Source organism: Megascapheus bottae, chromosome 3, assembly GCF_031878675.1.
Source record: "Megascapheus bottae isolate mThoBot1 chromosome 3, mThoBot2.hap1, whole genome shotgun sequence".
Classification (NCBI taxonomy): domain Eukaryota; kingdom Metazoa; phylum Chordata; class Mammalia; order Rodentia; family Geomyidae; genus Megascapheus; species Megascapheus bottae.
The window spans coordinates 30,397,156-30,424,705 of record NC_143511.1 but is presented as its reverse complement, the minus strand read 5'-3'; the positions used below and the strand labels follow the sequence as shown (position 1 = coordinate 30,424,705).

General features: G+C 46.9%; 3 protein-coding genes and 1 long non-coding RNA gene across 4 annotated transcripts in view; 2 read left to right on the top strand and 2 right to left on the bottom strand.

The window, feature by feature from the left end:
* Window positions 1-193: 193 nt before the first annotated feature.
* On the bottom strand, window positions 194-3,470 carry LOC150065172 (ral guanine nucleotide dissociation stimulator-like). Its single transcript, XM_090329322.1, has 4 exons — window positions 3,321-3,470; window positions 1,974-2,167; window positions 1,382-1,477; window positions 194-471 (listed from the first exon to the last, which is right to left on the bottom strand). The coding sequence occupies exons 1-4, from the start codon at window positions 3,468-3,470 to the stop codon at window positions 195-197; spliced, it is 717 nt and encodes a 238-aa protein (XP_090185448.1). The 3' UTR covers window position 194.
* The window catches only part of LOC150065169 (semaphorin-4D-like), a 56,886-nt gene continuing 32,388 nt past the window's right edge, over window positions 3,053-27,550 (top strand). Inside the window, exons 1-8 of the mRNA XM_090329737.1 lie at window positions 3,053-3,136; window positions 3,871-3,969; window positions 4,290-4,492; window positions 6,018-6,131; window positions 9,541-9,716; window positions 9,799-9,955; window positions 11,311-11,532; window positions 12,470-12,585. The gene's annotated coding sequence lies outside the window, so the exon portion shown is untranslated. The remainder of the gene's footprint in view (window positions 3,137-3,870; window positions 3,970-4,289; window positions 4,493-6,017; window positions 6,132-9,540; window positions 9,717-9,798; window positions 9,956-11,310; window positions 11,533-12,469; window positions 12,586-27,550) is intronic.
* LOC150065171 (semaphorin-4D-like) lies at window positions 4,534-15,913 on the top strand. Its single transcript, XM_090329321.1, has 8 exons — window positions 4,534-4,540; window positions 6,979-7,130; window positions 9,541-9,716; window positions 9,799-9,955; window positions 11,469-11,532; window positions 12,470-12,585; window positions 15,614-15,786; window positions 15,862-15,913. Exons 1-8 carry the CDS (start codon window positions 4,534-4,536, stop codon window positions 15,911-15,913), a joined length of 897 nt encoding a protein of 298 aa, XP_090185447.1.
* Window positions 16,154-23,958, bottom strand: LOC150065170 (uncharacterized). The gene is made up of 3 exons (XR_016534920.1): window positions 23,749-23,958; window positions 16,778-16,958; window positions 16,154-16,526 (listed from the first exon to the last, which is right to left on the bottom strand). It is a non-coding gene; the product is annotated as an uncharacterized LOC150065170 (long non-coding RNA).

The window sequence follows — 27,550 nt, the reverse complement described above, 5'->3', positions numbered from 1 at the left end:
GCCGGGCTGCTGCTGGAGCTGCAGGACAGGACGACACAAGAGCTTCTCCGTGCCTGCTTGCTTGGGACTCTTGGAGAAGCGCCACAATCCCCTCCTCCCTGAGCTTTGCCCGCCTGGGAACTTCCACCTAGCCTATTGCTCAAGCAGCCAGCACCCACGCTAGGCTTCAGGCTTCTCTTGCTCCCAGCCCATGGCTACTTCCGGGGTCTCCACCACCCAGTGGTGCCCTGCGACCTCCACCCCTTCCCAGGCTGTGGGTCAGTCCCAGGCTGCGCACCCACAGCCTCGGTCTGGCTGGGCTCCCGGATCCCCAACTGTGCGATGATGTGGGAGACCCGGCGCTCCAGGTCAGAGCCACACATGTAGAGCCTCAGGTGTGCGCGCAGGCGCTGCAGGCAGGCATGCTGCGATGGTGCCAAGAAGTCCTGCGGGTGGTAGTCCAGCCAGGTGCTCAGGAGGCAGGAGATGGCCCTGAAGGCGAATGGGTGGGAAGCAGAGTGTGAATGAAGGCCGGCCCCTCCCGGGGTCATCCTCACACCCCTGTGATGTTGGCTGCCCTTTCAGAGAGCAGCACATCCCAACAGGGGCACCTTTGAGCTGTGCCACCGCTGGCCAGCCAACCTAAGCTAGGCCGGCAGAGGAACTCCAAGGAGGGATCCAAGACCAAATGCTGGGAGCAGTTCTGGCCCCTTCTGCTCTTTCCAGTGCCTTCCTCCTCTCCCCCCTGGGCCACTCTCTCCATGCTAGACTCCAAGATGGCTTGCTATCCGGCCTGATATGTAGAGGGGTGTGACACACGTCCTCAGGAGCTCTGCTGCCTCATTTCCTAGCATGCTCACCAGGGCTGTCTGCCTTCCAGAACACCGTTGAGCGTGGCGCTGAGCTCTCCCTCACACCCCTAGCAGCATGTCAGGCCCGCTGACCAAGCAAAGATGTGTCTTGGCCTTTTGTGGAGCTCATGGTGAGCTGAGCAAACCTGCTTAGTAAGGTGTGTGGGGAGCATGCCTTCTCCTGGGGCTCAGCTGTGGACCCAGCCTCTAGTGGTCCTCATATGAGTAGCCCTTGCCTGGGGTTTTCCCTCTGCTGCCGAGGATGCCCAGATCCCATGACTCCCTTGATAATCATAGGTGTTCAGAGCTCCTGATTGGTCCATGTCTCACTCACAGCCCCAACTCCAGCACACACACACAGAGGAGTGGGCGCGAGTGCGCCCACGTGCACGCGCAGACCTTCACACTCGAAATCAAGCACACACTCGCAACCATGCAGACACACATAAAGATGAGCACGAGAGTAACACACATACACACAAACACACACCCATGGATTTTTCTCCAATGTGGAGCATGCCCTAGCTGGAGATCTCATCCCACTCACTCACTTGTAGAGCTTGTTTCGAGGGATGACATCCTCGCTGGAATGCGGAAGGATGTCAGTCTGTCCAGAGGAGCCCATGGGGGCTTCCAAAGTCCTGAGCCTGTTGAGGATTTGAAGCATCACTGGCTAGCCCAGGTCTGCCAGTCCATGTCTGCCCTTCTTGTACCACCAAGCACATTGCCTGCATATTGGCCCTCCATGAGCACTACTTCCCATTGGTGCCATGCATGAGGACAGTAGCCCCTGGGTGATGAGCTTAGGAGTACAGGTGCCTTGGCACTTGCCCCAGCCAGCCCTGCTCTGTCTCTATCTAGGTGGACGAGGTCATGCAGAGAAAACGGGTTGCCTTCTTGAAGAGGGAAGTGCTTTGTTGGAGGCCTCAGAGATACACAGCCCGAGAGAAGAGCCTGCAGGCCTAGACAGGACAGTGCAGCATGTGTGCCTGTGCCAGGGTAGCCGAGGACTTCCCTGCTTTGCTCCCCAGGCAGTGGCAAGTGCCAAAGAGGAAGTCTGTGTGAGCAGCCCACGTTGCAGGCTCCACTGCCAAGGCTTCCACTGCAGCTCAGGAATCCTGTGCTGTTGGAATTGGCACTCACCTTGTAAACAGCAGGTCCAGGACCTGAAGGGTGTCTGCACACCTTCTGTAGCTGTTGAAGAAGGTGTGGATGAAGGTGGAGTTGTCCAGCATCTGGGCAAGCACCAGGTGGTCCACCTGCTCCTGCAGTGTGCCTGCCGCGGGGAACTCTGACCCGCAGGCATCGGGCGTGCCTGGGGACAAGTCCCCTTCAGTCTGGAGGAGAACCACACAGGGACAGTTCAAGTGCCATGTGCAACACTACAGGAACAGTCATGGACACACACAAATTTGACCACTCACAGGAACACACACAGGGACACTCACAGGGACACCCCCCCCCCCGCACACACCCCTGCCCCCCCTCCACACACGCGGGAAGGAAAAGTGGTGATGCACAGGGAGATGAGGGTGGAAGGTGTCCTAGCCGTTTCCTGCCCTGGTCTGTCCCATGTTACCCTAGAATTCCTCCGGAAAAATCTCCAGAGGCGTCGGTGGCGGAGGCCAGGGCGCACAAAGCATGGACGCAGGCGCCCCAGGAACCCTCTCCGCCCATCACTCAGGCCTGAGCCTCGACCAGTTTGCCAGCAACAACTAAACATCTTTGCAATGGACACGATCCACACAAGTGCACTCTCCGAGGCTTGTGTGGACTGTGAATTCCTGGGAGGACCCCGGGGTTCTGAGTCCTCTGAGCCATTGTGATGTCACCTCTGCACAGCTCTTCCCTTGAGCCCTTGATTATGACCCAAGCTTTGCAAGGTGCCCTGTTCAGGCCTTTTTGTGCCTTGCCCAGGCCGACCACTGGCCATTGTGACCCAAAGCCCTGGACCAGTGGCCCCTCATAGAGCTAGGTCAGAGGCTCTGGCTGAAGGGGATCTATCAAGGTGGGGTCTTAAGCACACAGCCTTGCCCTATCCAGATGTGACCCTGGATAGGAGAGGATGACTCTCACCACTCCAAAGACTCCCAGAACTCTCAGGGATTCAACCTCCTGATTCCTTGTCTCACCAAAGTGAGAAAGTGACACACATCTCTGAGGGACTGCCTTGACAGGGAACACTTGCTAGGAGATCAGATGCACTGAAACAAATGCAACTCCAACTCTTCTAGTCCTGCAGAAGGGTTCAGAAAATGCTACTTGATGGTTGACCACGTGCTCCTCTGCTCCACAGATAGATGCAGGTGACTGAGCCTCAGAGAACATGCCCTGGGTCCTAGAACCTGCCCCAGCCCTCCCACGACCCACAGAACTGAGCCCTCTATGTCCTTTCTGTAGACAGCCATGGAGCTAGGGGTCAGACTCACTGGAGCCTATAGGTGCCCAATTCTGAGGAGCCCTCCCGTGGACCTAGCCTAACCACAGCACCTGACTTCGGAAAAGTGAATCCCAGTGTGGGAGCTCCATTACCCAGTAGATTGAACTTGTGACTTGGGGAGACTCTGTGCATTCCACGTTGCTCTCTCCTTCTAGCCGGCCTCCCCTCACAACTCCTAATGACTCATCTGACACAGTCATGGCTGTCCCCTGGACTGGACTCTGGTTTAAAGGTGCACCAATTCCATCCAACAGACAAGAGAAAGAAGAGAAAAGAGACTAAAGGAAATAATAGGACTGAGATTCAGCGAAGCGGGTCACTCTCATTGTCCCCCTTTCTGTCTCAGTACTATCAGTGCCACCATGAGTGCCTCCTCCAGCCCCAGTGAATGTATGAACTGCGGAAATGGCAGAGATAAAATTAGACTAGTGAACTTACAGTTTATGCATATCCAGTTTATTATATCCTTAAATAGTCCAACACTACTTGTTCCACAGTCTGTGGAAAAAATAGGCCATTGTATGAAGAGGTCAGGGAGAGAAGCTCAGAACAGACTTTATAATTTGGACAAATAGCCAGGTGATTTTTATTTCCCCCCAGACAGATTGCCTCAACTACATTCAGGTGCTTCAACCTCTCAATGCCAGCTTCCTGTATGTGTGTGGGACCAGCGCGTTCCAGCCCACTTGTGACTACCTGGTAAGACCATGGACTTTCCCTGTGGGTCAGTTGGGGCTCACAACAGCCTGAACAGTGATTAAAGAAGAATGGAGAACTCTAAGGAGGCATAAGATCATTTGTACCCCCAAAACATGCGGGTATTATGAGGTCAGCCATGGAGACATCTCTCCGTGTGTGTGTGTGTGTGTGTGTGTGCGTGTGTGTGTGCGCGCGTGTGTGCAGGGCGGTGGGGGGCCGGGGGGACTGGGGCGTGGTTAGTGATGCTTCTCTGTAAAGATTCACCACTCTGTGAAAAGAATGTACAGCCCACATGGCTCCTTTTTGTTCTTTGTCCACAGCTGAAGTGTGGCTCAAGGCAGGGTTCGGGGGATTCATGGCACTGGTGAAACACTCTAGAAAATGAACTGCTGACAGCTGCAGCTGTGTGCTTAGACCCCAGAAGCCTGGCTGAAAATCCAGATGTCTTAGGATGCCTTTGCTTTCATTCAATTGTAGAACTTAACATCCTTTGAGCTTCTGGGAAGAAATGAAGAAGGCAAAGGCAAGTGTCCCTACAATTCTGCACACAGTCACACATCCGTCATGGTTGGTGAGTCCTTCTCCTCAGGCTTTCTCCCTGGAGTTTATGGCCAAATGTTCTATGCTCACATAGAATAATAAGTCCAATTCCTTCTTTTGTCTTTCTCCCCTGGTCTCATTTCTTTGTGTGTGTGTGGATGGGGAAGGGAAAGGGCTAGTACTGGGGTTTGTACTCAAAGTCTGGGCACTGTCCTTGAGCTTTATTGCTCAAGACAAGTGCTCTCCCACTTGAACCAGAGCTCTACTTATGGCTTTTTGATGGTTGATTGGAGGTAAGAGTCTCACAGACTTTCCTACCTTGGCTGGATATGAACCATAGCCCTTAGATCTCAGCCTTCTGAACAGCTAGTGTAAGCCACTAGGGCTGGCCCCCTGATCTCAGTGTGTGTGTGTGTGTGTGTGTGTGTATGTTGATACTCTGGCTTGAGTTCCAGGGCCTGAGCACTCTCCCTGAGCTTCTTTTGCTTAAAGCTATCACTTTGCCACTTGAGCCACAGCTCTACTTCTCGGTTCTCTTCCCCCCCACCCCCACGTAGTTTATTGCAGATGAGAATCTCATGGACTTTCTTGCCTAGCTGTCTTAGAACTCTGATCCTCAAATCCTAGCCTCTTGAGTAGCTAGGATTACAGATGTGAGCCACTGGTGACTGGCCCTGGTCTCATTTTAATATCAGCTGCCTCAAAAGTAGGTATTTATCCTTTGGCACAGACTCCTGAAGAAGAGTTGAAATCATCATTCAAAGGGATAGCCACCACTGAGGTAGCAATACTACTTTACATCCATCTTTGCTAATCAGTGTTCAGACATTCCTCTTTGGGAGAGAGGTTAGCCCCGGAAACATGAGCTGCCTACAGTGGTCTCATGTTTCAGCAGTGGCCTGTAGCTCTTAGAGGTGTGTACTACTATACAGTGCCTAGATTAGAATAATTCCATTCACAGTTTTTCCACTCTATGATGAAGGGAGGTACATTGTATGGCCATTCAACATTTTCCTTTAGTGCAATGTTCAGTGCATTGCACCAATTTCTCAGCACCTGATTTCAAAACAGACCTTGAGTGAGGAGCTTTGGCCCTCCGTATAGACTACATAAGTGTTCTGAGCACAAGTATGATTGGCAAGGTAAACTATGTTGTTTGAATGAAAGTGTGTCTCAAGTGACAGTGTTTTCAACTTGGGATGGTTCTGTAACATATGGTATAGAAAGGTGCATTTGTCATTCCTTCATTGGATGTGAGAAGTGGTTGCTTGCATCCAGTCACTGCTTGGAAACCTCAGTGATGCAATTGAACATGGCATCCACTGTTATTCCAAAGAAAAGACATGGCTGCAGGAACTAGAGGGCATCTCCGAAGTTGGGAAGCTGCTTTTGTCTTCTACAGTGGTACTTAATTAAGTTACAAAGAAATTTATCTTGATGCCACAAAGGAGGGGTTGTTCTAATTATTTTTTTTAATCTCCCTCTTCCATGTTCCTGGGGTATTAAAGATGGAGAGCTATATTCTGGGACAGAATAGAATTTTTTAGGAAGCCAGTACACCATCTCTCGAAATCCTTCCCACAATGTTTTGCGTGCAGAAGACAACATCCAATGGCTGTATGGTAAGATGCTCTGTAATGGTAAGATGTTACAGTGCACTCTGGGTGGCCACTTCTCTTCTTGTTTTCCCTGACCTTTCAGCATCCTGGACTGTTTACACCTTAGAGGCAATGGAACTTTTCAGAGACTTGGCCAGAAACCAGGGCATCCTATTTGGTTTATTCGATGCTAACAGAGCACTATGTTAAGGTCATATTAACCTCCTATGCTGAGAGATTTCTGTAACTGACCCTTGACTTAATGACAAACTCAGATTTGTCACATTAGGAGTTATTTTGGCATGACAATAAAAGCTCAGGTTTTATGCCACACCTCCAGCGCCTGCTACCTCCAGATGACAGCTGGCTTATGTGTGACTCTGGGAACAGGTGGTAAGGTGCTGGTGATTGGCTTTTTCCTGTGGAGAGGGGAGTGGCCAGAGATATTCTAGGACTCCTTAAAACCTCTAGACAACCTTTGGGGATGGATACTGTGGTCTGATATGCAGAGGCAGCTGACTTCTCTTCAGAGTTGGCCAGAGTCTTAGAGGAACTGCTTCGTTTGGCCAGGGTCAATTGGTTTGGGTCTGTACTTTATAGCAGAAGAGGCTCTGCTTTCCAGCAGGAACATTGTCTTGTAGGGCCAGAATCAGGGCCATCTTTCTGAACTTGAGGACAGTGAGGCAGACATGACTGGGCATGGTACTGTCACCATTCCTGGCTCTGTAGTTTGATTCCAACATGGCACACACACTCCAGATATATTTGTAGGGAAGTCCCTGACCCCAAAGCTGCACTGACTGCCTGTGACACCATGGGAGTAGGTGGTGACACACTCTGTGTAAGGACAATCAGTCTCGTGTCTCTGCAGAGCCTAGATTCGTCTATTCGGATGTGATCCGGAAAAGCTCTGATAGTCCTGGGCATGATGATGACAAGGTTTACTTCTTCTTCACTGAAGTGTCTATGGAGTATGACTTTATTTCCAAGTTAAAGGTCCCCCGCGTTGCCAGAGTGTGCAAGGTGAGCCCTGATCTCCCTGCTGACCTAGAAGTTCTTTCCATTCTGTGGGAGCAGGCCTGGAAAAGCATCTTTTCCTGCCCCCCCCCAATCCCTTCCTGCCATATCATTCACTGTTGAGAGGCCTGGCAGGTTCCATATATTTGTTATCAGAACCCCAGCTCTCTTCCCTCCTCCCTCTCCCTCCACCAAGTGTCCACGGGAACTAAGATGACAACGGCACCCAGGCTGCACCCCTTAGCACTGTCCTTAGACCTCCCCAAGGCTGTAGGAAAAGTTAGGCTTTGTTGAGTGTGCCAAGTAGATTCTCTGGGACTTAGAATCCCACTATTAGGAGCTCTTAGTCAACTCAAGAATGAATCACAAATTAGTAAGGGAAGGCTAAGAAGTGAGAACTACACTTCAAAATGTTTATCAGGCCCAAAGCTTGAAGTATATGTGTGTGGAGATATTGGTGGCAAGGATGTATGTTCTTTTTAATTTTTGCCAGTCCTGAGGCTTGAACTCAGGGCCTGAGCACTGTCCTTGGCCTTTTTCAAGGTTAGAGCTCTACCACTTGAGCCACAGCACCACTTCTGGCTCTTTCTATGTATGTGCTACCATGGAATCAAATTTGGATCTTTGTGCATGCTTAGGCAAGCACTCTACCACTAGGCCAAACTCCCAGCCTGGCAAGGATGTCTTAAAAGCAGATGCATAACACCAGAGAACTGCCATGGGTAGAGTTAGCAAACCTCAAGGTAGCTTAGCTGGCATTTTAGGAAAGGCAGGGTGACATCAGGACTCACAAAAGATGATTAGCTGCAGCTAATCCTCCATGGAAGTCATTCAGTTCCCAGTTGCCCGGTGACCTTTCCATGAGGTGATCATTATTGGAACCTCTCCAGTCAGTAAGAGTGATCTCATGCCACCGATACACACAATTGGAGGCTTAAGTGTGCTCTCCCCTTAACAGCCTAGCACACGAGGCAGAAAGTGGGTGCTGTGTGTATCTGAGTTGTTTGTCTAGCTCTTCTCTAGCCAGGGCTCACTTAGTTATCAGGTTTCTCTTAACCCATGGCTATCTCACTTCCCAGCTTGCAGAGCAGTGAACCACCCCTGTTCAGGCCAGGATGGTGCATGGCAGTCCTAGTGGATGGTTAATGCAAGAGCAGGGCTCCCAGAAGGTATTTGAGCCACTCTAACAGCAGCCCAGCCTGAGGTGTCCGTGCCTTCACTCTCCACCACCACTGTAGTTCCATAGCTGTCAGGATACGAACAATGGACCTACTTTGGCTAATCGTGACACCTAGCCCTGGGATAAGGGTTTGCATGGCATCCATGACCAAGATCATGCAATATACCCCACCAAATTCATGCTATGAGGCTTGGCCTAAGGACTTCTGTCGTCCCCTCAGAATCCTTTACTTGTCCTGTATCTTGTCTCACTGCCGGTCTGAGATGTGCACTTATCTCCCCATCGATGCCACGCTGTACACACAGACCTCAGATGCCTATGAGTCTGCTAAAACATCAGAAGGAAAAATAAAGGCTTCTTACATGCTTCATCATTTGCCTTCCTATGATTACATGGTAGACATGAGAAAGGAGTAGGCTTGCATTGTGTCCCAGATAAAAGAAGACTCTTTCATGTTATATTCTTTGGCAAGCCTGCCTTCTGTTTTTAGTTCACTGGTTTCCAGGACCCATTCATTCTAAGAATTCCCAGTGGATGCCTAAAACCACAGACAACGCTGAATCTTTATGCACTGTTTTCCTATACACATATGCCTTAGTCTATAAAGTAGATAAAATAAGGCATTAGCTGTAATAAATGATAAATAGAACAGAATCTCAATCTCTGTAACTGAAATCATGGGGAGGTAACCATAGAGAAGGTAGATCAGTTTTATTCTCTCCCAGCCATGAAGTCCTGAGAGTTCACAGTTGACTCCTCTCAGCCCTTGGCCACTGCACAGTGTTTAAGGACCACCTAGTTGTCAGCATGGAATCAGAAATTTGGATCTGTCAAAGAGGACATGCATCCATTTATCCAAGAGAAGTCTCATGTCTAGAGGCTGCCTGCCACCAACCAGGTCCATATGGTTCACTTACAGGTTATTTGGAGATGGACAGGAGCCAAGAAACAGTCTCGTTGAGTCAGAACCCAGTGGCATTCAGAGTGCTGTGGAACAGTTGTAATTAGATGAGTTATCATTAGATGAGTTTTAAGAGAGAGGATTGTTATTTGTTTTATTTTGAGCCAGAAAGCCTGATCTGAGCTAGCAGGAAAGTGTCTGCTTTCCTTTTACTCAGCAAGGCTTGTCCAGGTCATGCTATAAACTACTGAGGTTGGGTATTACACCCTGCATGCAGACCACATGCGGATGGGACATCCAGGTTCCCTTACCATGTCTTGTCTCTGGGGTTTCAGGGAGACCGAGGGGGTCTGAGGATCTTACAGAAGAAGTGGACCTCTTTCCTGAAGGCTAGGCTGATCTGCTCCCAGGCAGACATAGGTCTGACCTTCGACATATTACAAGATGTCTTTATACTGCGGTCCCCAGACCTCAAGGAGCCTGTGTTCTATGCACTCTTCACCCCACAGCTGTAAGTGCTGCCCTGGGAAAATGGCATCTGTTCCCCAGTGCCCAGCTTCACTTCATGCACTCACATGGCCTCTCCTTTGCAGGAACAACGTGGGCCTGTCAGCAGTGTGTGCCTACACGCTATCCACGGTGGAGGCAGTGTTCTCTCATGGCAAGTACATGCAGAGGGTCACAGTGGAGAAGTCTCACATCAAGTGGGTACCCTACTATGATCTGGTGCCCACTCCACGGCCTGGAGAGGTGAGCAGGGCAGGGGCTCTAAGGGAAAGGTTTTTGTCCCTGTTCAAGAGTCTAGGACCCACAAGTGCAGGGCCTCCTAGAAGGTGAGTCTTCTGGCCACCATGCGTCTATACCATGCCCAGCATCCACTGGGCCTGAGAACTAAAGAGGGCAACTTTACCCTTTTCTGTATATTGTGCAACAAGTCTCAGAACACTCTTCCCAAAGGAATGTGCTACTGTCTATTTTTGTGGAACTGATTTTGCACAATGCAGTTCAGTTTCCTGCAGAGAAACACATAATTTCTCTACCAGTGATTTTCACTGTCATGAACTATTCTGTCTACTAGTCAATAGGAGTCCCTTTTTTTTCTTTGCCAGTTCTGGGCTTGAACTCAGGGTCTGGGCCCTGTCCTTGGACTTTCTCAAGGCCAAAACTCTACCACTTGAGCCTCAGCACTACTTCTGGCTTTTTTCTATGTATGTGGTACTGAGGAATCGAACCTGGGTCTTCCTGCATGCTAGGCAAGAACTCTACTACTAGGCCAAACTCTGGGCCCAATAGGAGTCACTTTTTATTTTCTTCTAAGACAAAAAGAATAAAAAAGAAGTTTTAAGCTAATTTGGATGCCCCACTCATTGTTTGTCATGTAGTAAATGGGCCCTAACCTGTCTCCCCCACCCCTCCCCACCAGCTCTGGATATCTGGCCCTGACCAGACATAATCAGTTCTTTCTTTTGTGTGCACTGTGTTCAATAAAAATTAGTTTCTTGTACTCACTAACTTTGGGAAGGTCCCAAATTTTAGGAAGCTGGCACCATTTTTCCTCTTTCTCTGTTATTATGGTGGGAATGCCCAGTCTGAGGGTCATATACAACCTGAGAAATTATTTGGCACATGATGGGGCAGCCATGAAAACTTCCAGTCGGTCTTATTGGTTGTCTCTAGCCTGCCTGTCTATTATTGATAATATTAAATGGCTGGAGAATGATGTTATAAATATCCAAAATGGCCTCTAGAAGAAAAAAGTTGCTTACCCTTATTTAACATTAGACTGTTTTTTGTCAGTGTTTGTTAGAATCCTCATCTTTATGGGAAAATTATTATGACAACATGCCTTTAATTTCCAAAGTTTGGAAATTTGTTCACTGGTAGTTAATTCTATACACTGATGATCTGTCAAAATCAGTCACATTGTATGGACGTGAGTTGCATCCTCTGGCTTCTGGGAAGAAGTTCTTTAGCTATCCTCTGTCACCATTCTTTGGAGACTAGTCAGTGTGGATCCCTCAGTGCTATACTTTACATGATTCCCAGCGCTGTCCTTGATTGGTGATGGACAGGCATGTTCACCAGGGAAACTTTTCCCTTCACAGTGCATCAACAGCGAGACACATGCAGCCAACTACACCAGCTCTTTGAATTTACCAACCCAAACACTGTTATTTGTTCAAGACCACCCTTTGATGGATGACTCAGTGACTCCATAGACAACAGGCCCACATTCATCATAAAAGATGTGAACTACACCCAGATTGTGGTGGATAGGACCCAGGCTCTGGATGGAACCATCTATGATGTCATGTTTCTCAGCACAGGTAGGTTCTGGGGAAGTCACAGTCAAAGTGTGTCTGTGTCCTTGGGTAAGAGACTGGAAGTGTACTTAAGATCCTTTGTGGGTAGATCTGACATCTCTCTTCAGGTAGGCCAAGTAGTTATAAAAGCATGAAAGAATTATGGCATCTGGGCTTCCAGATCTCTGTGACTAGAGAGCTTGTTTGAACATTCAAGGCTTGGCCTGCATCTGGGATGGGCTCCTGCAAAGAAGTCCCTGTTGTGGGAATGGAGTGATACCCTTGAGTGCTGCAATTGTGAGCACTGAGCATCCTGGCATTTCCTGAGTGCTGCTGAGAGGCTTTTTTCCTATCCCTGGAAGGAGCCAGGCTGAGATAGGTCCTGATCTGTGGCTGGGGATGGGGGGAATACACTTCCTTTAGGACCAGTACTCTTGCCACAGCAGCTGACAGAGCCTTAAGCCCACCCTGAGGACTTCCCAGCTGATTTGTATGCCCTAGGAATAAAAGCTTATGCTTTGTGTGCCAGGAGTTTGGCCTAGTGGTAGAGTGCTTGCCCAGCATGCATGAAGACCTGGCTTCAATTCCTCGGTACTACATATATATAGAAAAAGCCTGAAATGGTGCTGTGGCTCAAGTGCAGAGCACTAGACTTAAGACAGCCCAAGGACAGTGCTCAGGCCATGAGTACAAGCCCCAGGACTGGCAAAAAAAAGCTTATGCTTTGTAAGAAAATCAGAATAACCTGTAACTTGAGTTTCGAATAGATTATTTGTCAGAGGCTTTCTCTTTTAGTTCTTGTGCAACACTGTCCTCTTAATCGAAGCATCTAATTGAGGGAGTAATTTGGGAGTGCAGAAGGGGGAGTATTGGCTCCTGAGTGACCTTGGTGACCTTGATTTGGTGACCTAGGTATGTCCCTCTGGGGCTGCCTCACTGACCTGTGGTTTTGGCCTTGCAGATCAGGGCACCTTGTACAAAGCAGTCAGCCTAAAGAATGGTATGCATGTCATTGAGGAGACACAGCTTTTCCAGAAACCTGAACCAGTTCAAACCCTACTATTGTCTTCGAAGAAGGTAACGAGGCCCAGACAGCAGGTCTGGTGGCTGCCTTCCTGGGTGGCTTTGCAGGGCTGTCATGTGATACTGGCTAAGCTAGTGTTGGCCATGCTGTTTTTCCTGGCCCAGATGTACTAGCCTTCAGAATGGAGGAAGGCAGAACTAGGGAGACAGAACTTCACTGAGTTCTACAGCACAAGGCCAGTGTCAAGGTGAAACAGTCCTTGCATCATGGGAAGGAATGTTCTTGTTACCTGAACCAGTGAGATCAGACTGTGTTGGCTCTATGTCATGGTAAATACAGACTTGTCCATGTATGAACTCCTAAGAGAAACAATAGGATACTTAATAGCTCATTATTGACATCCTTCTTCCTCCTGAACTAAGGACTACAAATGTTTTCTCCTAAGAAATTGACAGTGGATTCTGGAAGATGGGAAGCTGGAAGTCTGGCCTATAGGCCCTTAATTCAGCCTGCAGCTCCATTTATCCTGGAGAAGACATAGAATAGGCCTCCTCTTACACTCTGGTTTTAGCATGCCATGAGCTTATTATGGCTAATAATAATAATAATAATCATATTTTTTCTGTTCACCTTATAAAAACTGCAGGGCCAGGCACGGATGGTCCATACCTGCATATCCTAGCTACTCAGGAGGCTGAGATCTGAGGATCATAGTTCAAAGCCAGCCTGGGTAGGGAAATCTATGAGACTCTTATCTCCAATTAACCACCTAAAATCTGGAAGTTTAGCAGTTTCTCCAAGTGGTAGAACATGAGCCTTGAGGAAAAAAAAAAAAAAGCTCAGGGACAGTGCCCAGGCTCTGAATTCAAACTCCATGACCACACAAAAAAGTACAGCAAAGGTATCAATGTATGTGAATGAATGTACCTTCTCTCTGGCAAATATCATGTAACCCTTTTATTAATCACAATAAAAATATTTTTAAAAAAAAGTATAGCAAAACCCTTTACCTGGAGAGTTGTATAGGAATGGCTTAGGTTGGAAGTATTGGATTTCACCCTGCTGATTGTAGCTTACCATCATCCGTCACATTTCCACCTGGCTGTGGGAAGTGTTACTACCCTCTTTTACACCTAAAATGGAGCAGCGAAGAACAGAATGTAGACAAGTCCATTTCCTGAGGGCTGTGTATTGGCCTTGTTTCCCTGGGCAGCCAGCCATGTGCTCTGCACCTCTGATTCTTCCCCACAGACTGGCAGGAAAGGCACCTCCTCTCTGGGTCACCGTGACAGTTCCACAGCCTTGTGAAGCACCACTTCCACAGTGAGAAGCTGTGAGCTGTGCCTATACCTGTCTCTACCAAAAGGTGGCACAGAGCAAGAGACTTGCTCAGTTCTTGTCTGAATGCACCACATACACCATGCATCTATCATGTGTACCCTATATCCTACCACATACTACACACATGAGATCAGACATACATCCTATCACACAACACACTACATACACCACAGACATGCTGTGTGTTCACTACATTACACCATACTCATACAGGCAGTACCCCACCACATACCATACATACATATCATAGTAAACATACACAGACACCATTTGTCACACCACAGACTTTACACTTACCACATGCAAACCACACACATCAAACACCATGCATAACAAAACACCACACACTATACTACATATAACATACATTCTCCAGGAACATCATAGCCAACATCACACAACTACATGCACCACATATTTAGCACACACACACACACACACACACACACACACATATATAAAACTCACGTAGGCTACATAGACACTGCAAGAATTATACTATACACCTAAACACATATATCACATACCACATTATACAACATCCACCTTTATCATGCATACTGCATACTCTCCACCCATGCTGTCCCTGTCTCCTGAGACCTGCATAGGCCCTTTGTGATACATCTAGCATTTTCCTTCACAGTCAAGAGACCATGGATTGGGGAGAACACAATAGAAGGAGGGGCCTCTTAGACATGTGTTTCCTAAATAATGCCTTTAGGCATGGTCTCCATATGTCCTTTCCTTGCCTCATGTATCCATATGTCTGGCCCACATAAAGTATCATGGAGACCAGATCTCACCTCCTAGGGGTGCCATGTTAAAGAATGTATGTGAGTATGTTAAACCCACTTCCATTGATTTGGGGGAGGGGAGCCTTATTGAAACTAGTAAATACAGTGGGCTCTCTACCTCTGGTTTTCCACCTCTGTGGTTCCACATCTACCATTCTACAAACTGTAGAAAGAAAACATTCAGAAAAAATATTGGGTCTATGTAAATGCTACCCCAATCTCTGTGAGGCCACTGAGCATTTCCAAATTGGATATGGAAAGGGGGATCCTAAAAATCAACCCCTGCTGCTACCAAGGGGTGACTGACTGTACCTGTTATTTCATCTAATGTTGGCCTGAGGCAGGTATGTCTCACTGTGGTGTGGAAGATTGTTTTGCCCTCCCCTCCACACTTACTTATTATCCCCTGTAAGATGTGGCTCAGTCATCACATGTTGGTTTCATTGGCACTCCAGCCCTACTCCATCAGGGAGAAGCATACTGAGTGTCCTGAAGGGTAGAAACCCCCTGGGATGGACCGTCCCTTCCTACAGGCCACCTACCCTCCATAGCCACCCACATACATCTCACTGGGCAGAGATTGGGTGAGGTTCCTTCCAGCCTTCCCAATGCCATAGGTTCTAGTCTACAAGAGTGTCCATACTACCTCCCAGCTGATCCAGCTTGTTCTTTTCCCCAAAGAAGTGTTTCTACTCTGGCATAGTAATGAAATTTCTCAAATGGATCCAGGAAGTTAGGGATGTATCTACTACCCAAGAATACCCCGACAGGACGTCTGCTGCTGGGTCAGACCCTGTCTGCTGTCACTGTTATTCTAGGAGTCTCCCTTTCTCCATTTGCACAGCACTCAAAAGACACACTATCCTTGTGTCTGCTGGAGAGGCTTCGTGCCCATCATCTATGATGTCCACCTTATATCTGTTCTGTCACTGTCTCCCACACACAGGGAAGGAAGTTTGTCTATGCCGGCTCCAACTCAGGAGTGGTCCAGATCCCCCTGGCCTTCTGCAGGAAGCACAGCAGCTGTGAGGACTGTGTGCTGGTGCGGGATCCGTACTGTGCCTGGAGCCCCTCTGAGAATGCCTGTGTGACATTGTACAAGGATGAAGGAACCAGCAGGTAGGTCCTGGGTACTTTGAGCATGCAGTCCTGTAAGTACACAATGAGTGATGGGGGGATCCCTTTGTGTTTCAGGGCTTGGATTCAGGAGATGAGTGGCAAGGTGTCCTCGTGCCCTGGTGAGTAATTCCACACTGCGGGATCTCCTGGGGAACAGTAAGGATGTTCTGGAGCCTTTGTGATCCTCTCCTAAGAATACCCTTCTTTGGACTCATTGTGTGAATGACTAGATTCTTCTTCTATCATCCAGTGTGTTCTCTTATAGATTTATAGGTACATTCTAAATGAGAGAAAGTATCCAAGCTATGTTTTTTTTTGTTTTTTGTTTTTTTGCTTAAAATAATTTTAAGAAGTGGGGTTTCTGTTACTGAGCTGTGTAGTTTCCTTATCCCTGAGGGCTGCTAGCTGGGGCTCATTTTGCTTTTTGGCCCTATGTTTTATCCCCTCAGTTCTGAACAGCCATCTTGCTCCAGTGGGTAACACTCTATCCATAGGAAATGAGCTATTTCAGAAATCAGTTGAGGATTGTTGTTACTGTGAACATTTCTCTCGATGTTTCAGAAAAAAGTCAAAGAAGCATCCAGCATCATCGTGTTGCTTGGCGTGGTGGTATGGCGGCACTTCAATGTGACCTAAAATCCAACATGGCTCAGGTGGTCTGGAAGTTCCAGAATCAAACATTGAAAGTCAAGAAACTTAAGTATGGTCTTGCGGCTCGGAAAAACTTGCTCATCTTCCACCTGTCAGAAAAAGACAGAGGCGAGTACCAGTGTCTGTCAAAGGAAAAGACTGACAACAGTACTGTTTCATACCTGCTGGCCACCTATGTCCTAGAGGTGAAGGTGTTCCCTCGGTTTCAGATTCATAAGCTATGTATGCTACACAGATAGAAGATAATAATGTAACCTTTAAAGTGTCATCAGCCTGGACCCATGGGTCTTTCCCCTCAGCTCCTGGTATACCAGTTGCCGCCTCTGGGCCATCATCTCACCTCTTAAGAGCCAAACGTGATCATTAGTATAGCGCTCCAGCTCCACTCAGAGAAGACAACGTATCTCAGGTCTCATGACAATGGCCTTCTTGTGTCCTTTTTCCTCTTTATCTTCTTGACCTACAATGGCCCCAAGTATGACCTGCCCAGACAGTGCTTGAAATTCTTCTCAGTCCTGCTTCTTGGGAAGAAGAAGCTCAAGTCAGATTTTTCTGCTCTAGAGCAGAGCATAAAGGAGACACTGGTGGAGCCTCAGATCTTCTTCCAGCAAAATGGAATTTGGCCCAAACCACCTCTGGTGACTGACAGGGACACCAATCACCACAAAGTTCCCAAGGCAGGGAGGATTCACAGAGAACTGACACGTTATCCATGAAGAAGCCTTGCCCCTTCCCCAGCAGACTCATAGATGACTTCAACCAAACAAAGGAATAGAAAAAAAAATCCAAGGTGAAGCTAAATGTTTATATAGGGAGTAATACCAAAGGCCAGCAGAGGGCTAGTCCTCCAGGCCCAGCTGCTATCCACATGCTGTACTTCTGGACACAGGTGTAAACACACTGCTTCTTTTTTCAGACTCTGGCCAATAGTAGCCTGGTATTTCTGACTGGGAGAGACTGACAGAGACAGGAAAGCCTGAGAAATATTGCTCCAGCCTGTTGTGGGATCTCCAAGTGTGGAGAGGACTTTATGACCACTAGAGGTGGCCACAGGTCCCCAGACCCCAGCTTCAGATGCAAGGTGAGACCAAATGCTTGGCTTGAACCTTTATTCCTGTCCACACTGACCGCAGTAGCTTCCCGCAACTCTTATGTCTTTGGGTAATTTACCTTCCTGTTTGGTTCTTGATCCTTCCATCAGCATTGAAATTAAAACCCTAAACCCTTCTCCAATTCCTGGAACCATTCCTGTGCATAGGACAATAAAGTGAGACTTTCCCAAGCCATCATTTTCTCATTCTCCTTCAAGACCAGCAGTTTGTGTGAGTAGCATCTACCTAACTGGTAACATACAATTGAGAAGACCTGGTTTATCGATATGATGGCTCTTGCCCTCCTGGCTTGCTGTTGTCTGCCAGTGAAGGCATCCTGGGCTCTTTGACATGTCATTTGGACTCAACAGCAAGAACTTTTCTCAGTTCTGAGAAAGTTTCTGAGTGTGTTTGTGAAGGTTTCCACTGCATGCAGGATTCAGGCCCTATGGCAACATGAAAGACCTTTGCATCCTGCTGCCTGATGTAAAACACCTTACCAAAGGGCAATGTATGCGAGTCTAGGTGGGGCTGGTTCTCAGCACTGAGTAGAGCTTGGATCGCTGACCCACAGAAACTTCAGCTACTTGAGTGGCCGAGGCAAGAGAATTCTTGAAGCTCAGCAGTTCAGGACCATCCTGGACAATACCAGACTCCACATACATATTTGTACATTCATCACACCCTTATACGCACATCCAGCATGTTACATGCATGGGGATACATGGCATACATTCCATACTGCATGCCTACATACATCACACCCATGCATGCACATCACTAAACACAACATGCATGTCTGCATGCATGGGTACCACACATGTATAACTCCACACATCACATACTACTGCCCTGAATACATGCCACACGCATGCCTGCACACGACCCACACTTTTGCATGTGTCACACAGTTGCTTACACGAACTACACGTATATAATTGCATGGACCACATGCAAACATACATGTACACTTGTATACATATACCAACACACATGCCTTCACATATCATAAAGGCCCATCTGAGCACTTGCGCCGTATTTTACTATATAGTAAAAACTATACTGTACAGTTTGCAATTCAGTTTGCTGTACCAACTACACACATCCACTTGTACACACCCCATATACAAGTCTGGACACGCATATGGGTCTACTCATATACACATTGACATATGAATACACCTGCCTACACCTGTCATAAAAGGCACATCTGCATGTACACCATGTTTACCTGTGTCGTATGCCTGTACATGCTACTCACATGCATTTCTGTACATCATACTCACATATATGTGTATTGGACACAAGATTATACACTAAACATAAACATATACAATAGCTTAGACACACACATGTTACATCGACATCGCACATGAAATCAGTTGTCATGCATACTATCTTGCTGCCAGTCTCTTTCACTTTCCAGCACAGGAACTTGGGTTTATGTCATTAGGACTGCTGATTCACTAGGCCTGTTACTTGTCCTGTTTCTGGCATGACCTCACACTGTGCTAACTTGTATTTGCTTGTTTTTACCGTAGTTGATTCCTCAATTATTGAGTCCATAACTGCAATTCTATAGCAGTCCAAACCACTTTGTCCCTACTGATACAGCAGTGTCACTGGCCTGCCTAGAACTTGCTGGTCAGTTCTTATCCTGAACCAGGCAAGGTGCTTTCCTGAGCTTGCCTTTTACCTTGAAGCTGATGATAGCTTTCCTGTTGAATCACTTGGTTTTCCAGCTGTGCTCTTCTTGAGCACAACTGTGACGGGGTGTGTGATGGGGTGTGTCTTCTAGCATGCTCACAAGGGTATAGAGAAGTGAAGTTCTGTGAACTATATATCCTTTAGTGACAGCTTTTTCTGGGTATCCAAACTTCCCTGACAGTCACCTCCCTGCCACGTGTGAGCTACTGTTTCATTCTCTTCTGGTACCAGATATTTTGCCCATGGCCTGTTTTCTTTCCCTGAGAGATTCTATGATATCCTCATTTTGTTTTGTTTTGTCTTGAGCACAGTGAAATCTCATCATCACTTTCTCTTTACATGCCTTGGCTGGACTCATTAAATGTGACACCCCCAACCCTCTAATTCTGGAACAGTTTTTGTTCACAGTTCTTCATTCCAACTTCTGTTCATTTTCTGGAAGTTTTTCTAAGGTGGAAGGCTGTCTACATTGGCTCACCACATTCCTTTACTAGTTAACCTTTTCTTATAATCTGTTTAACTTTTCCTACTGCTTCGTAGTTTTTTTTTTCAGTTGAACCTTCCAAATTCAATGATTGAGTTATTTCATTTCTCTCTCTACATATACAAGATCCCTTTAATGTTCTTCAGTGAATTTGAGAGAAAAAAGAATTCCCTCTTAGAGTTCTAGCTGTCTCCGTGCCTGGATCACCCTGGCTTCTCTTCCCATCTGCCACCCCCTAGCTTGGCATCAGAATGACAAGCAGGGGAAAAGGATTTGAAAATGGGGAACACTTACCTGGGAGTTAGAAGCCCCACTGCCAGGCAGTGAGTGTGATGCCTTCATAAGAGGCAGGAGGACACCATGAAGCCCCCTCCTTCTTCACTACATCTTGTGTCCTTGTCTGAGAAGGTGGGTCCCACTCTTATTCTGCTTACAAATGAGGTAATGGGATCCCAGAAAGTACCAAGGAAAGAGCAGGACCCGACTTGAAACACAGGTAACTGAATAGTGGTTATCTAGAGCATATAGAATAACTGTGCAGTCCTTCTAAACCCAGGCAGGGGCTCCGCAAACAAGTTCATTGTTTCAACAGCTCAGTGTTTTCTTTCTAGTTCATGATCATGTTGATGGCATGAGCAATGTTGAAACAGAATGTGATCACAAAGCAAAATGATTTTCTACTGACAAAGGATCTCCTACCCTGCTCACCTCACGTGAGTACCTTGCAGAGCCCCTGAGAACCACTGAAGTGGGTACATGTATTCTTGCCTCACACTCTAGAGGCCTAGATTACAGGATGGAATGAGTATATAGAGCTCATACCAGCCCTCCGAGTCCTGCCTGGCTCTGGACAGCTTCATGCCTGAAGAAGAGCCCTGCTTCATGGAACCTGCTTCTGAAGTCACGGTGTCCTGATACACATCACTTTTGCATGCTGTGAGATTTGTGTCAGGACAGCTCTAGAATGCTTTCAGAACATGTTTAGTAGATCTGGCAAGAGGCGCGATGTCTCCAAGCCCCACAGCCATACTAGCTTCCTGAGATAGCACAAGTTTCTGAAAGAGCTGGGATAGTCTCCCAGGCTCTGTTCCTCTCACTCTGTAGGGAATGAGGATGCCACAGGGATCATGCACTGAGACCTGAGTTCTGTACCCCCTTGTCCAGAAAAATATGAAGTTGTAATGGGATGTGGGTCTTGGAGAGTAGCTGCCTTAGGGAGTGGCCAAGGTAGCAGTGGTTGGTGAATGTTCAGAGTACTGTAGATTAGGAAAGCAAGACCTCTTGTTGCCTGGAGATCTGCTGTGGCCCTGCTTATCCAAGTGAAGTGCCAGCCCAGTGAGACATGGGATAGGGGCAGGTCAGAGCTGATCTTCACCTGCATGTGACCTGTCAAAGGACTCAGTTGCCAGTAGGTGTCAGTGGCGACCCAGAGTCTGCTGAGCTATGCCTTCAGCCCCACTTGTCTGTGAAATGATAGCTTCCTTGGCTACTAACATAAGAGCTAAGAGCAAGCCATCTTCTGAATCAGGGTGCATATCTCTTTGGTCCTATGACCATAGTCTACATTACTTCCTTTTTTCTGCACCTGAATGAATCTGGTAACAACATCCTTCCTATGATGCTGTCATATTCGTTCCAGCCAGATACTTCCGGGATCAAATATGACTGAAGACTCTCTATGTGGGATCTGGGCAAAGACATTCTGTATTTTTTTTACTGTCCTTTTGTTTTGTTTCTGTCAGTTGTGGGGCTTGAACTCAGGGCTTGGGTGTTATCCCTGAGCCCCTTTATTGCTCAAGGCTAGCACTCTACCACTTGAGCTACGGTGCCACTTCTGATTTTTGAGTGATGAATTCAAAATAAGTCTCACCTGGACTTTCCTGAGTTCTGTCCCACTTTTAAGATCGATCACTCGCTACTTTGCAGTCTTCTCTCCCTTCTTTTAGATCCATAGATATGTGCTTCTTGATCCCCTCCCAAATTATCACTGCCCCTTAGGTACCTTTGAATGTCTCTTCCTCCTTCCCATCTTCATCTTCTCTTTGTTCTGCTCTGCATCCTTCTCTTCACCTCTTTAGAGATTATTAATTTTACTAACCCTAGGCTTTTCTCTGGGACTCCCTCCAACTCCTAACCCTAAGCAGGTCCCTTGGCCGCATTCTTCTTCATCCTCTCCCAGACCCTCTTCTATCCTTGTAAATTTCACCAGGATGACATATTTCCTTAGACCTCAGAGATAATTCCACTCTCCTGCCCTCTCAATAAGTGGCAACAATGGAAGAAGCTGTTACTTGTTTCATCTCTGAATTGTCACAAATGGAAATTTAATTGGACAATTTGTCCAAGGACTCCACTCATTTAATTAAGGAATTTGAGTATGTCCTTTCATTTATGACTTGATGAGATGTTCACCTCCTTTTAACAACCTGCCTGACTGGGTAAGAATCAAATAGGATTAAAACAAAAGCCAAAGAATAAGTCAATTACTTTAAGCTCTTCCAACCTGGTGAATAGACAGATGACATAGATGCTTTTAAGATCCCAATTGGGACTACCAGGTACTAGTGGCTCCATTTCTTCTGACCACTGAGCCTGAGATCACATGTTTATATGATTCAGGAAAGAGCAAAAAGATTCATTATTAAACCTATGGCTTTTAGCCAGGGCGATTACTCAAGGCACAGATGAAAACCCCATATTGTTCTTTTCCCGGTTATCTGACAAGTTCAGTCATCTCACCAATTGAGACCTTAACTTAGCAAAAGGAAACTTATTTCAGCCAGAGAACTTCATGATATTCTGTACAAACTCCAAGAACTTGATAAGGAACCAGGCATATCCTTTTCAGAAGTGATTGGTATGGTTTTTTAAAATCTTCAACAGTATCGAGAATGAAGAACAAAAAAGTGACTGAGATGTAACCATATAAATTCACAAAGAAGGCTCAGACTGAATCAGTCTAGTGTATGGCTGCTGTTATTGGCAATTCCATTAGAGGGCAGACTTCCCCCGGGCCAGCAGGACAACCTAATCTATCTGGTTAGGGGGCCAAGGATGGAACTTGCTTATACTGATGCCTATTGGTACTGATTTGTTTGCTCCACCTGTTAAAGAATTAAAAGGCAGGAAAGTGTTTAAAGTTAACAGAGTAAAATTATTTGGAAGTGAACGGAAAGCTGTGAACGTAGTGAGACTCTTCATCTGGAGAAGGGCCCAAAGAGGAGTCCAATGTAGTCCTCTCGGTGAGTGTTTTATAGTATAGGGATCCTCCCTTAGGCTTTGTACTGATTGTTTGATGGTTATGGATGCACCACACTGGCTCTTTTCCTTGGCACCAAGAGCATTATGGGAAAAAGTATGTGAGAGAAACTCACAGAGTTATGGCGAGACAAACTGGAACAGGAGCAGCTCAAGGCACTTTAGGAATGAGAAGCATGGGGGCATGCTGTCTGCCACAGGTATGTCTGCCACTTTTGATCCCCATCTCTCTCATGACTGTCGACACTTGGTCACTAGACTGAGCAATCTTCCCGACCATGGTCCGCAGCTGGATTCTGTCCTCAGTACAAACGAGGTGACTTGTCTTTATCTTAATGAAGGAAGGAACACATCTCTCTGAAGGTCGAATGGCTCCTCCATGGAAACGTCCAGAGTTATCTCATAGTTCCCAGGATATGTGAACCTGAGAGAGCACAGGTTCCGAAGCTGTACCAAGCTCCAAACCTCACCATCTGCATGTGCTAACCTCACTTACGGCTGTCTACAGCAAAGAAAACAGATAGTATTTTGATCGATACTTTTACTCTGCCCTCTCTGGATTATATACTATCGTTCTTCATTATATACTATCATAACAAGAGTAAGAGGACACTTTTTAAGAACCCCCAAAGCCTTATATTAACATGTGAGATGTCTTTACCCACTCATTTTCAGTTATCTCCAGTTGCTGAATTCCGCTCTTGAGCAGGGCTATTGTTACAAAACTAGGCATCGATGATGTATCCCTGACCTCTAAATCTCCCAACTTACTTGCCTGTATAGCCCTCTCCATACCAAGACTTCCTCTCTTCTTCCACCTTTCATGGTTCAGCTATTTCCCCCTGAGGAATGGGATGAAGAATTCCTAGGCAGATGCTCATTTCCACCTGTACCTACTAGCCTAAAGGACACTTCCTGTCTCCTTCTTAGGTCATAATAATCCAACACATGAGACTGTACCACCTGGGGATGGGCCCTTTGCCTCAGACCTCTGCCAGCTCTCACTCTCCTTTCTTCAGAAGCTGGAAAACCAAGCTATCTATCTATGTGTCAAACTCATTACCAGAGGGTCTAAACAATACGGCGTTTTCTAATAACTGCATTATGTAGCGTCAAGCTGTTCTCATGGTCATATGCCACAGCTGCTTGATCTTCAATTCCGAATCCATCGTCATTTACCTTCTAACACTCCTTCAGAGAGACCTTTGAGCTCTCCAGAGAGGTGATAGACATCTGACTTATTAGACATTCTCCACCTTGACCGGACAGTGTTTGGCTTTTACAAGACAGTAGTTTTAGGCCTAGTGAAAAAAAAAGATTTGTAGGCTATGCTATACTACCCAAAGCGTGATTGCCCTCCCCCAAGCCCCAAATATGACCATCAGAGACCGAATATTAATGCTGACTCAAGATATGCATATTATGTCCTACATTCCCATGCTGCCATCTGGAAACAGAGTCTTCTTGCCTCTCAAACAATTTACCATTAGCTGTTCTTCTCTTCTACAACTTATAAAAGCCACATAGTTATCAATCCAGTATAGAGGCCAACAACAGACACAATCTTGATGGGAATCAAGAAAGCAGATCAGGGGACCAAAATGTCTGCTGAATTTTTTACACATTCACACCAGGCAGTGGTTTATACCATATTTCAATATTCTATGTCCCCTATGACCTCCAAGGAACCCTCTCTCTTCTGTCAGGGAGCCCTCTCAGGAAGGACGCTGTCTGATTCTTCATAATGGTTATGGTGACATGATATAAGAGGAAATTCTTTCCTAGGGCTTGTGTTGGGCTTGTTTGAGGTGAATGATCTATCAGTCTGAACACTTGCCTATAGTCTGGATTCTGGCCATTTACCGGTCCTCCCTGAATTGGGATGATATCAGGGGCAGACTGCCCAAGGTGCTGTGATAGGGCACTGGTAAGCACAAGCAGGGAGGAGTTTTCCTGGGCCTCTTTGCAAAGGATTACAAGAGAAAGAAGACCGAGGGCACTCTGGCTTGATTTACGTGAACATATTCTGGCCTGCTGTGACTTGGATCTTTGGACTGGTGCCAGGCCCAAGGTCACTACTGTTGCTACTCCTGAATTACCTGCTGCCCCATCCTGCCTCTGAGCCCCAAACTCCATACCATCTCACTGCCATGTCCCCCTTCTACCTCAAGGAACTCCAGGCCATTCACTGGGGGCTCAGGTTTATCTTTCCCGATCTGTGTTTCTAACAGGCTTGGCATCATGGCCTAAGGGCCAGTGGTAATAGGTTCCATCTATAGCAGGTTTGCTGTGTGCTGAGGCAGTAGCTTCTCTCCTCCATGGACACATTCAGCTTGAGTGAGACCCACCCTGGAATTGTGGGGGAGGGTGTAGGATGCCTGTTCCTGAAGGATGAGCCTCAGTTCCTACAGTCCCTGTCTGTGGAGGGATCTGACTCTTCACTCAGGCAGGGAAGGGTTAATATAAGGACAAGCCCAAGGATGATGACTTCTCAAGAGACCATCTGACACTGCCCCAGGTGAGCTAGAAGCATGCTCTTTCCCTTCCAGGAGACCACCTGACATGCTCTTTCTCCCTGACACTGCCCTAAGGTGAGCCAGAACCATGCTCCTTCCACAGTCATGAGGGCCTCTGGGGCTAAGTTATCTCTTCTTATCCCATGGGCCACTCATCAGACTCATGCCTAGTTACTGCCTGGAGTCTTGCCTAATGTAATCTCTACTCTCAGGAAGATGGTGATACGGGTGTCATGAGCTCCTATTCGGTCATAGGCAGGGATCTGGGGCTCCCCAGGGGGTGTGAAGAGTGCTGCAAGTGCTTAGGGAAAGCCTTACCACCCTGCAGCGTGGTCCTGGACAGCTCCTCCCCCGCCTGAATCAGAAGGCAACAGCAGAGGGTAGTGGCTGTCTTGACAGTGCAAGTGACTTCCAGGTGGGCACTGGTCATGGAGTCCTCTGCCTTTTGGTGAGATCTCCTACTAACAAGGCTCTACCATCTGTGCTGAGGCGCTCTAAGATCTGATGGCTGTGTAAAGCCTTCCAGGGTCCCATAAAGATGGATTATGAGTGAGACATTGAGACCGTGGCTCTTTGGTTCCTGTGCCTGATATTATTGTAGACTCAGACTGCAAATGTCTCTAGCTGTGTGCTCTGTGTTTCTGGGTACCTGTGTGAATGACCTTAGTGACCTCATGGCAGTCTATGTCCCAGTGCCTGGCCCACTGTTGGCAATGAGACTCATCTGGGCATGCATGAGCTCTGAGCTCCTGCTCAGAAGCACTATCATCTGGCTCATTGCTCTTGTTGTTCCTTTTCAGTTTGTGGACTCTCATAACTTTTTTTTACTTTAAGTCCACTCCTAAGTCCAGATGCCAAACACAAACACAGCTAATACTGGAAAAGGCGTTTTCTGTTGTTGTTGACAGTCATACTGTGTTTTCTGAACTGACTTTGAACTCCTAGACTCAATCTACAGACGCTGGGACCACAGACAAATGCCTCCATAATGGCTGGAGACAGCTTTCTGTCTTGAAATTCAGAGAAAGAGGGGGCGAGAGAGGAAGAAAGGGAGAGAGAAAGGAGAGGGGGGGGGTTAGTCAACAGTTGTCATTGTCATTGTGATATAGTGGCAGTAGCTCCCTAAGTTGTCTGGAAGTGCTCAGTGAAATTGGGTGCAAAATTCAGGAAGAAAGTTCAGCTCCTTGTATGCCCACATGGGCCTGTAGGACTTTTCAACCTTCCACAGACTGGCTCTGTGGGATCCTGATTCTCAGTCTGTTTTGTGAGCATCTTCTTCCTCTCTCTGATTGGGAATTTGAACTTAGATCTTTCAGAGATAGTGGCAAGCAGAATTCCATAGTCAGTTGATCTACATACATGAGTCTGGGCTTGAGAAACAACAGTACCTAGGGTCAAAGGGTCCATAGCTGGCCTGGAGAACAGTCTGGGTGAGGAAGGGTAAAGCCCACACCAGCAGCTTGAACATGACCTTGCATTTCCTTCGGCTCTGTATCTCATCAGTTTCTTTTAAGGAAAATAATTGTAAGAAAGGAAAAATTACTTGTAAATAAGATGATTCGATATGTGGAAGGGAATGGGAACCACAGAAAAAACAGGATAAAGGATGAACTAATATAACATGGATACTACTTGATAACATGTTAGATATGAACAATTTGTATGGGAGAAAATAGTCAGGGGTAAGGGAAAAAATGAGGGATGAGGTAACAGTGTTTAAAAAACAAATGCTTTTATTACCTTATTTGTATAACTGTGATCCCCCCAACTCATTACCTTTCCAATAAAATATAAAAGTTAAAAAAGGGCAAAACAATAAAAATTTCCATTTGCTAGAGTTTATTTTATAGTTCTGAGGTTTGAACTCAAGGGTTTGTGCTTCTTAGACAGACACTCCGAGCCATGCCCTTAGTCCATTTTGGTTTAATTTCTCATCAGATAGGATCTCACATGCTTGCTGGCCTATGCCAGGATCCTCCTGCTTATATGTCCCATGTGGCTGGAATAACAAGCACACACCATTTGCCAGAGGGTCTCCACAACATTTTCCCCGGACG